This window comes from Neopelma chrysocephalum, unplaced genomic scaffold, assembly GCF_003984885.1.
Source record: "Neopelma chrysocephalum unplaced genomic scaffold, ASM398488v2 Primary Assembly neopelma1_63, whole genome shotgun sequence".
NCBI lineage: Eukaryota > Metazoa > Chordata > Aves > Passeriformes > Pipridae > Neopelma > Neopelma chrysocephalum.
Genome location: NW_020897720.1, coordinates 8880701 through 8892431, shown reverse-complemented (window position 1 = coordinate 8892431; position 11731 = coordinate 8880701). Strand labels below are relative to the sequence as shown.

Below are 11731 nucleotides of genomic sequence, written 5' to 3'. Positions count from 1 at the left end.
TGAAGAAGAGACTAGAAAAAAATCACATAGTCCTAGATAAGTGTTAGTAGCTAAAAATGCAATGCCATTACAAACTGTCATTATAAATGCATCTGTATTGACACGGATCAAGTAAAATGCTTGTTGATCAAGATCAACAGCCTTTTTGGGGGGAAATTCATTGTTGCACAGTGAATCCATACAGTTTGTCCCTGTGCATGTTTTGGTTTATTAATTACAAGAAAGGATGTCTGAGCATAATTTAAATCAGCAAATTCTCAAGCATAAGGAAAGTTATGCACACGCAAAAGTGGTCCTATATTTTGGAGGTTCAAGGTCTGGAATTTATCCCAATAGCTACTGCTGACACAGGGCTAAATTTTGAAAACTCTCGTCAAACTCTCCATTTTTCATACATGTGTTCTGCATGAGCCAAACGGGTTTGTAGAAGAATTGGGAAATTTGGCCTGGGCATTGATCCTAGTCTACAAATAGGTATGAAATTCCCCTTGACACCAGTGATGGTTTTTCAGGGGATCACAGACTTGTGTCATCTCACCACAAGAGTTCCTTGGTACTCAGTCACTCTGCCGAGAAACAAAGCCTCACTTTAACAGAATTCTGCATGACAAATGTTTCAGTATACACTGCATCTCGTCTTCAGCAAGACTACCAAGACTTTCTATATTTATATAGGCATCAGCTGCACAACATCTGTTTGTCCTTGTTTCTGTCCCATGGTACTGCATTGTCTTAAGCAAATTCTCTTACAAATCTGTACATCAAGTGTTATATCTAAATTTTATTTTTATGGAAAATGCAGTTTTTTAATTAACATCGAACAAAATTGGTAGGGAAAGTTGGATGATCCCTGGAACATACTGCCTAAATAATATATCATGAAACAGAAAGGAAGGGATATGCCACTTCTTTTTTTTTTGAGGAATAAACAATATATTCTATTGAGAATATGGTTTCCAAGTCTCTCTATGAACTGCACTATAAAATCCAAGTCTTCTTTTTTTTTTGCAATTCTGATATTTGTTCAGAATTTTTTTCTTCATAAGTTCTATTTAAAATAATGAAATATTTTCTTTTGAGCTTGCAAACAGCTATAAAAAGCAGCAATAGGGAGCTGCCTCCTTATACTCTAGTACTACATTAAAATAGAGCCAAAACTCAGCACTGGTAAATGATTTACACTGGAACAATTTTAAGAAATACTAAATTAATAAAAATACTTACCTTGCAGTTTCCGCACATTCCACCAGACTCCAAGCCTCAATACCATCAGCAATGAAATTATACATCAATAATAAAAAAATACACAAAATGCTAAGAATGAAAGAGAAGAGAAAAATGGATTGCATTTGCTTTAAAATAGAACAGTGCTGTTGTTCTGACTGCATTAGATGGATACAAATTTTATTATAATTTTATATTTAGCCTGGTGCAAAGTGCCCTGAGTGGTGCCCTGGAGGCCTGAGGAAACCAGTTGCATTTGGTTGGATGTTTGAGCTCACTCACTGCTGATGACATTGGTCTTGATACCATCCACAGAGGGCACGTTGTGCCTCTCCCTCCTGCAGCATCCAGCCACAGCCTCATCAAACTGCACCTGAAGCAGTCAATATCAATAATAATTAATCAATTATCACTTATTATACCTGTTTGTCTTCAGTTTAAATATCTATTATATATTTAACATTCCTTATAAAAGTTATTCCTTCTACAAGTTATTGCTTATACAAGCATATACTATGATTCTATGATTCTGAGTATGTCCTTGGATATAATTTCTTTGCTTGCATAGTAGGAACTTTCGTGTTATTATAGAATCATAGAAATATTAAGGTTGGAAAGCACCTCCAAGGTCATCGAGTCCAACCTTTGACCGAACACCACCTTGTCAGCTAAATCATTATATGGGGAACTTCCTCAAAACCCATTGTATGAAATCTCTGTGGCTCACAGGCAACTGTTAAATACTGCAAATAGGATGGTATCATTCCTTCACAAAATAAATATGGATGCATGACCTACTTCTAAGAGGACAGTGAGGACACTCATCCCATACCTGCATGTTTGGTGTGTGCATTTATAACTGTATTTACTAGATAAGCAAGTAGGAGACAGATGCTTAATCATGCCACACCCCTTTAATTAATCCTTAATCATTGATTCACACCTTCTGAATGCCCATCAAGTGTTATTTTTTCCACAACATTTACCCTAGCGTATATCTCAACTGTGCTGCTCGTTTTATGACTTCAGAGAGGATGTGGTTATGGTCTGGCAGAAAGGAAGCTTTGCTGTAGATGGGAAGATAAAGCTCAAAGCACCTACGCTGCCTTTTGAACAACTTTTTTTTTTTTTTTTAATTAACTGTCTTCCTTCTTGTGTTTCTTTCTTAGACGGGCACACGGGGTACACTTCTCATGTCCTGGGAGACAAACATTCTTGGCTCAGCCATGAATAACTGTGTGCTCCTGGAGGAACTGCTGATCAAAAAATCCCAGCAGAAGAGAAGGACTTCACCCTCCAACTTCAAAGTGCGCTTCTTTGTCTTAACCAAATCCAAGCTGGCTTACTATGAACAGCGCCATGGGGTACGTCCCTCGTTTTCTCTCTCAGAGTAATGGAGGGAAGGATGAAATTTGTTTAAGGAAGGGAAGGGTGCTAATGGGGGGAAGGATGATCCTTTCTTAGATTTGATTAACTTTCCTGGTCCTTGCTACAGCACCATTCAGTGAAAATTGCAAAGTGATCAAATGGGTCATTTAGAGCTTCTGATCAGTCGGTATTTGGTGTGTGTGGAGGAATAAGACTACTTTGCTGTTTTATAGAAAGGGTCTAGTTTTGTTGTAGGAATTTATATGGGCTGTTATTACCAATGTGTGTAAGAGCTGCATGAGCCTGTGCCTGGCAGTTCTCATGGGAACAGGGATGACCTGGAGAGGCGTGATGAGAAGGTCACAAGTGTGCTCTGATTGCATCTGTGAAAAAAGTCATCCACAGATCTTCAGTCTCATTATTTTCTTCAGGGCATCAGACTAAAGGCTGGTAGGAGGCAAGTCTCACATTTTAAAATAAATTCAGCTGCCACGTGTAACATATCTAGTCTTTGGAGTTAGCTTTGGAAAGGCTGTGATGATGAGATCCATGCTCAGAGTTTGTTTCCCCAAGTTTGCATTTCCCTGATTTGCTAAATACAAAGAAAATTAGAAGTCAGTCTGTGCACCCCATTGTGCTAAGTGTTCTAGTTAAGTGGGAATTATTTCCTTCTTCTATTTAGCTGGATGTTTACTGAGCCTTGTTAGGATTGTAAATAATATTGCTTGTTTTCCAACAGTCACTGAACATGCTGTTAATACACTGTATTTAGGAACTGTTACTGTAGGGCAGAGCAGAACTGGGGACTGTTCTGCCTTGGATCCAGCACTGGCAATTTCAAACCATCTAATCTTGCTCAATTGCAGAAAATTAAGTAAAAACAGAACTCAACAAAAAAGTATGATGTGCCCTCGTATTTTATCGTAACCTAGTTGGGGTTGGATACCAGCTTTAAAGGTTAACAGCCATTTTTACCTGCACACTGTTTCTCTCAAATAAGCCCAGTGAAATGTTTTCCTTGCTTTTATTTTATAGTCTGTGTTTTTCTTACCTCCATTTTATATAGGACAATATTCATTGCTGCATAGTGTGCCTATATATGGTTTGAGACTATCTTTGTCCATTCTCCAAACTATTTTTCAAATGACTTTTTTTTTTAAGATTTAAAATTCCATTATAAATATTCCTCAATTATTCTGGGTTAAATTCTGAAAAGCATCTAGGTGATTCTGCTGTCGGTATTTAGAGAAATCTTCACAACTGGTTTTCTTTGGTGCTTTCTGATTCTTGGTGGACTTGAGATGAATTCAGCGTACACTCTGCCTAGATACTTTTGTGGAATCACAGTAGGTGTCTGTCAGCATCTTTAGGCACTGAAATAGTTTGGAAAATCTGACTCGGTGGGGCATAGATTTCACACACTATATGAGTGTCTCTGGAAATTCTCCCTCCTAGTCTTCCGAAAGGTCAATTAGGTGAGATGAGGGTTTGGTGTATTATCCACTTTATGTTATATATTATGTATTTTAAACATGCACATATTATACATGTGTGGACATGTGTATGTAAACACACATGTAACTTTAGAACCTCATGCACATTTGAGGGATGGTGGGTCTATTTGTAATCACAGGGCTGATTTTGCGTGAAATGCTGATTTTTTTCTGACACAAATTGTCAAAATCAGTTTGTTACATGAATAGAACTTCACATGAAATAGGGAGAAAAGAATTTGTCCTATGAAATAATCCCAGAACTGATCCTTAGCCTCTTCAGTAGTCTTCCCTAAAATTAGACCATCCCAACGAGACCTCTGCGTGGTCAGGTCATTGCTGTTCTGGAGAGGAAAGCTTAGGGCAGCCTGTGCAAGCACCATCTTATTTTGTGCTGAGGATGGCATGAACCCACAGCACTTGAGGTCACTGCTAGTGCTGGGAAGATTCAGATCAGCCCTGCCCAGATGGGCTGTGCCCATCCCCAGGAGTGTACCAGGGCCAGGGGCCATGTGCAGGTGTTCAAATCAATGATCTGTAGTGCTCGTTTTCAGGTGCAGGCCCTGGCACAGGTTTGGCTCTGCTCCACGAGGACGCTCTCAGATGATTTATGGGGCTGGCAGGGGTCAGCACAGGCTGTCACCATTGCCAGCAGGCAGCTTGTATATGGTCCTCTGCTCTGGAGGTTTAGGCAGAGCAGTAGGGACATCACTGTTCTCTGTCAGCAAACTATCAGCTGACAGAGTGATGGAGAGGATCCTCAAGCATGTGGACTGATGGGGCCAGGAGGTGTCTGGGCTTTTAATGTATGTATTTTTCAAGGCAAATCTCTGTGGATGTTTGCTCTGAGAGTTTTCAATGAGTTTCTTTAGGAACCCCTTACCAGCCTGTCCAGTGGATTACTGTACTCAAAGTTCAATACTGTGCAGTACCCACCTCTCCAATCCCTGATCAAAAAGTCAGGTAAAACAACTACTGAACTGCTTAACAGCTTGAGAAGTCCCATGGATTTCAGTTGGGTGATCTAAAGCACAGCATATGCTTGTGCATTAAGCCCAGGTTTACATGTTCTGCCTATATTTAACAGGGTTTAGCAAACAGTCCCTTTCTCTGCATTTTGAAACTGTGGGTATAAAAAGACATTTAAGAATTTATCGTAGCAGTTCAAAACAAGGAAGTAAACATGCCAAAAGGGTAGAGGGATAATTCTGCAAATGATACCAAAAGCTGTCAAGACTACTGATGTCATAAAGGCAAATTTTTGCAATAACTGTAATGGCATTTTTGTTGTAATTTTCATCTTTCTGCTGTAGCTGACAGAGAGCACTGTTCTCCTCAGGGGCCAAGCACACAGTCACCCTTAATGTTAATGAAAGATATTTACATGTCTCATTAGGAGAATGAGCCCCCAATAACTGACAACAATAAGAAGCTGTGTTTTCTGGAATTCATTATGCACTGCACAATGCAGGGCTGTCTTAACATAAAGCAAAGCCCTAATAACAGGCACATGTATTCAGCCCCCTCCTCTACTAAAATTCATCAGAACTGTCTTTATTATAGCATGCAAATCAATTCCAAAGGCAAAAATTATTTGTTTCCAGGGCCTGGTTTTATAGCTACTGTTCATATGAGTAAACCAGCACATGGGACTAATAATTTTAACTATTCCAATGAGTTTGATTCTCACTAGAATAATGGATAATGCAGACACTGTGACACTCTCAAGGTCCTGGTACACTTACCATACTGCAAAAGAAGCAGAGAAGTCAATCCCTTTGGAGAGTTGTCTAGGACAGAATTCCAGTGTCTTTACTTAGACTTAGCAAAAGCACTTAAGCTGCTGAGTTCCCTGTATCCCATTCACCCAAAAGCCTATGGTGCTTGGTAACTCTTCGGGATAGCAGACAGGAGAGTGAAGAGAGGTAGTTTAGTATTTCGGACACTAAGTAGAGGTTCTTCCATAGTGTTCAGCATGTCACATTTCTATCTGGATGGGGACAGTCAGTAACCAGCATCTCTCCCTGTGTTTCAAGCTGGCTGAAGTCTAAAAGTGGCACAGATGTCTGAGGCTGACGCCACACTCAGTGAATAGGCCACTGTCTGCTGGGCTGGTACCACACCAGTACTCTGCCATTACATGATCTCTGCATCAGAGCTGCTCATCTTGGCACAGCTCAGACCTGCAGAGTGCTTGGGTCTGTCTGCATCAACTATGGAGAAGTGCTCCATGTCCCTACATCACGATTTTTTCTTTTCAAAAATGGGCATCTTGCTGCATACAGGCATTCTGAGGAGTATTTCAGGGCTGGGAAAATTTCACCTAACACCTGGGAAAGCCAGGAACATAAATATTTTTAAGTTTTATATCTTCATGCACTTGTGGATTATTATTAGTCCAACTTTTAAAGGCAGCCATGAAAGGTACACACAGAAAAGGCCAAGTTCTCTTTTCATTTCATCAGCACTATTCTTCCTACAGTGGTCAGATGCTCAGGAGGTCACATAGCATGAGTCAGCCTTGTCCTGGGCTCTTTCATTCACATCTTTGATACTCAGATGTAAAGACGTCACTTTAGCGTGCCTTGAAATTTGCTCTCTCTTTTTCCAGGAGAACAAACGAATAAACTTGGCTGGTAAGCCTTTTATCAGCATCCCAAAAATTCCTCTGTTGCATTATCTACACCTTTGGTTGCTTGCAGCAGTCCAGCCACCCACGGGAAGAAAAGCCGCGCGTTATTCCCTGGTCCAACTGTCCCTTTTGCTTTGATTATTTTACACAGAATCCAACCTGTCCATCCTGCCCTGGAAAGACTTGGGTTTTTTTCCTTAAGACTCTAATGTAAACAGACTAAAACTTTTCTTCTGAAGATTTCCATTCTGGTCTTCTTGTTAGAGTGACCATTCATACCGTTTCTCACTGCTTTGTGTATTCTGAATACCTTAGCAGTCACAAAGCTATAATCCTCATCTAAAGTGAATTTAATTATGGTTTAAAAGACTACCTTCCAAATAAATACATCTGACTAGAAACATCATTCTTCATAACTTGTCATGTATTTATTAACTAGTACTGTTTGATTGCCAGATTTTGCAATACCATTTGTCTTCTGATGCATATCTTCAACTAATTTATTAATAATAGTCATATCATGCACAAAGAAGTCAGGCTTGGCATCTGCCTGCAATGAATTTTTATGTAATAAAGTCAATACAACCCTAAATAAGATGGAGACAAGGTACAAACCTGTGCCTAATGAATCCTAACAGAATCCTCTAGTAAATATCTGTAAATTTAAAATTAAGTTTTTAATAATCCAAATGGTTATTGGTGCTGAGGGAGGATTAAGTTGACATTGTTTATCACAATGAGGATTGTTTCTATTGTGAAATCACAGAATCTTGGTAATACTGGTTGGAGAGCACTTCTTAAATTAATTTAGTTGGATTTCTTGCTCCAGGCCAGGATGAGAACAACGCTCAGAGCAGGACTGTCGCCAACACCAGAACAAGGTGGCTGTAACGTTGGCTGGCCACTGCTTCAAAGCCAAGGACAGAGATTTCACATCTTTTGGCAACCTGTTCCAATGCATCCTATCAAGTGCTTTTCTGGATATTTACCATCTATTGCGGTTCTCGTTCACTGCTGCAGCACGACCCAGGGTGGGGATAATGTCTAGACAGAATTGCCATAAGCAAAGTGCAGGTTGTCTGTCTGGTGTCTATGGCCTTTTTAGCTCTACAAATGTGTGGTAAAGTCTGGTGATAAAAACATCTCCTTCTTTCTGGAATAACTAATTTTATCTTTCAGAATATGATTTTAACGGTTTTCCTTTTGCCCAGTTCTGCTCCTGCTAGATGTGTTTGTCTATGTGTTTATTGCCCTTTAATCTTTGAAGAATTTTTTTTTTAAATTGCTTCTGAGAAATGTTTTCACAGCAAATGTCAGATACTTCCATTTTATTTAAGTTACAAAGCTCAAATCTTTCTTCTGTTAGAGAACAACAACAAAATCTTCAACCTGTGTTTTCTTTTATATCTTTAGGAAGGAAGAAATAACTTCTAATTTGAATATATGACAATAAATATGCAGTTTCCTAATAGCTACCTTTTATTAGACTTTTCTATTGTGGTCATTTTTTGCTTCCAGTGCCTTTGACTTTGCTTTATATTGCAATCAACATTATAACTTATATTATTGCAATGCCTGCCTATTGCTTTATACTCTTTCATCCTTTCTGACCGATTTTTAATTTTGGCCTTAAAGCTTATACTATTTTTAATTAAAAAGTCCTGTCATATAGTTAATTTAACTTCCTTTCTTTCACTGAATCCCTCATTCACTGCAATCTACTCCTCCCAATCTTTGCCGGAGTCAAGAATAGCTTTGAAGAAACTAATACAGTATTCAGTAGTAGTTCCATGTGCTTTTATGTAACATAAAAGACTTATTTCCATCATATTAGAAAGCTCATTTGAAAGCCAAGAATCTTCCCTTTTTTTCCCCTTCTGTTTCTTGATGATGACATTGATTTTCCTGTCAAACCACCTGTGCTGATAGTAGGGATGTGCACCCTGATAACCATCTTGGATGAGACCTGAGGCAACATGAACTGCGGAATGAGCTTTGTCTGATCTCAAAGTGGGAGTTCAGTGAAAATATTGATTTGTGAAGGCCTGTGATGGGCCAAGAGAAAAATACCCTTATGGCCAAGCATGTTTTTTCTCCAGATTTCTTTACTTAAACCTTAAATACTCACACCCCATGAAAATGTACACTTTGTACCACAGAAACCTTGCAGAAAGGTTGTGGTTTCAATTTTCCCTGCGTGTCTCCTCTTTTCAGCTCACAGCCCTCCAGCTGCTTCCCCAGACTCCTACATGTGCTTCTCCAACTCTACTGCCTAACTGAGTGGAGGCATCTTAAGCATAAATTGCAGATGGTTTAGTTATTTAAGTCAATTCAGAGCACTCTGCATCCAGAGCATGGCTACCTCTAAAACGCCTTCACGTTCCTTAGATGTGAAAACGTCAAGAAAACAAATTTATTTATTCTTTTAATTCAAGTTGAAGGACAAAATATTCATGATGGAGAGGTAAGACAAGCAGATGCATTTAGAGATTTAAATATCAAATATAATGAAGTATATTGGAGGCATTAAAATACAACAGCTTGAGTTCTACAGAAAATTCCAATATTATCAATTATCCCCTCTTTCCAGTTTTCCTTTGGGGCACTTAGCATGGCAGGAAATGCAAAATCCCTTACACATTTTTTTTTAAATTCAATTTGCTCAATTTAGTTTTCAAATTTAATTTAAAAATTGTTAAAATTGTTTTATTTCCCATAAAACCTCAAACTATCAGTGTTCCTAATGAGAAAACTCCCAAAATACTGAATGATGCTAGTGACCAGGCAAAGTTGCTAAGAATCCACCAATCAACAGTTCTTAATACCCTATTTATGAGAAAAACAGGACATACCACAGTGTATAGATACAGAATATGATAAGAAAGATAGAAAGATAGAAAGTAGTTGTATCAACACAGTGTTCAAGGAGGTTCAAGTTCAAGCACAAGTCTTTTGGTCAGTGGAAAAGTACATTAGCAGGAGAATTACCATTAAAAATAATTCCATCTTGCTCCAGTGATATCTCATAAGCTTTCGGTTATTATTTTCTGTGTCATTCTCCATTGTTATCTGAGGTCCAACACAAGGCTGTGAGACACCCATAGTGTCTGGAGGCTCTGCAATACCAGAGCCATAAGCAGAATTTGGACTGCTCAGCACATCAAGAAATTATCTTTCCAAATTACTTCAGGAGCTCAGCAAGGCCTGAAGAAAACTCTTTGAAAGGCAGGAAGGCGTCACTGATTTAAGAAGATGAAGTTGATTGTGCTGGTTGAGCTCTCTGCCATTGGAAGGTGTTACCCCTTCATACCAGTTCAACTTCTCATGGATCTTAATCTGTCTGCAGAGAGACAGACAGGCCTGTTGAAGTGCTCTGTTGGCTCCTTTATTTCATACCAGTGGTTACACCTGTGATGGTGCCCTTTGCCTTGAAGCCCTGTACTCGTATTGTCCATAAAATGATATCTTAATAGCTCAAGTAGAGCTTTAACACTGTATGTCTAAGGTAAACATTTTCTTACGGAGTTATGTGGAGAGAAATCAGAGCAAGCAATGGATATGTGTTCCTATATTATTGTTAGAGTTTAATTTAAGTACCTGAGAGTATAAAAGTGTGACTGTAGACTGTATCAGAGGTCCATAAGCCAAGTGACCTGTCTCCAGGAGTGGTCAGTACCTGCCCTTTAGAGTAAAACTACAAAAATAGGCTCAAATGTTTTCCTGGAAGCTGATAGGGAATAATTTGAACTTATTGAGCTTTTTTAAGCTGAGAGATAGCTCTCTCAGAGACTCTTCAACTTTTCTTTTTTTTTAAATAATTTTGAAATCATCCTGAATTATTCTGAAAACAAGTATTTTTATGGTGGGATTTGCTGGATTTTTCCCATTTTATGTCACCCTGAGCTCATTGTTCTCAGGTGCTGTCCAAGAACATGTGCTAAGCCAGGAGCAGCCCAAGCCAATTCACAGCAGTGACTGAGTCCTTTTGCTCTTCAGAGCTGGGGGGATATTTAAAATAAGTTACTGTGCTCTTAATAGCAACATCATTACATTGTTGCTTTGTTACTTCAGAGGTGCATCCCCGTGGGCATTTCATCCCCAGCTCTGGGCGCTGGGAACTCGAGAGCCCTCTCTTGTTTTTACTTCTGTTCACTCAGCCCTAATCAGCTGAGTGGAAAGGATTTCTGTTTTGCTTGTTTTTTTCTGTCCTGTTGCTGCCTGTATATCAACAGTGCAGGTGTTTCTGGTCTTAAAAGCAGTGGGGTTACATAGGCACAGGTGACAGTGTAACTTGACTCCACAGTCATCGTGACAGGTGACAACATACACGAAGGAGGAAAAAAAGTGTGAAGATTCTAGGTTGAATTTACAGCACTAAAGTTCAGTAAATCCACTTTTCTATACGGAAGTGAAGCCAAAGGGCAGCAGATACCATGCACCGTGTTTCCAAATTTTGGAAAGGGAGTTGATTTTCATGAAAAAAAAAAATTAGTAAAAAGACACATGTGAAGTTCTACCTTCATTCAATTACTGCCCAAGGGCAGTTTCATTGCCTCTGCCCCCTGAAACTAGTTCATGCCCCGTCCTGAGCCCATTTAGACCTCTCCATCACACCATGGTGCACATGTACCACAGTACAGAAACCAGCAGGATAAAGCTACACGGGACAGTAGCATGACATGGTTAAGTCATATTATTGTTATTGCTGATTTGTTGTTTCTGTTTGCAGTTACCATGTCATTAGTGAGAACTGTGGATGGGGACCTAGGGAGCATTCCCTGTGCCAGTATAAACCCTCTGCAGAGGTACTTTAGTCCCCTTAAGGCCAGTGCCTGCATAGATGTTGAAGACACTGCTATCGCAGCACAGCAGTCTCCCACTGCTATAAAAATTCTCCACTGTGCATACAAGGTTCTTTTGACACTTACAAACCCTTTATTCTAGTGGCATTCAGAAGTCCAATCTTTTGCTTTTTTTTTTTTAACCCTGTCTGTTCCTGAGCGATTGAGAACTG

The 11731-nt window shown here is 39.3% G+C and overlaps 1 protein-coding gene across 1 annotated transcript in view; it reads left to right on the top strand.

Annotated features, from left to right (window-relative positions):
* Positions 1-2350: 2350 nt before the first annotated feature.
* ITK (IL2 inducible T cell kinase) overlaps positions 2351-11731 on the top strand; it is a 30524-nt gene continuing 21143 nt past the window's right edge. The window contains exon 1 of the mRNA XM_027682571.1: positions 2351-2588. Coding sequence (XP_027538372.1) covers positions 2418-2588 — 171 coding nt within the window. The 5' untranslated portion in view covers positions 2351-2417. The remainder of the gene's footprint in view (positions 2589-11731) is intronic.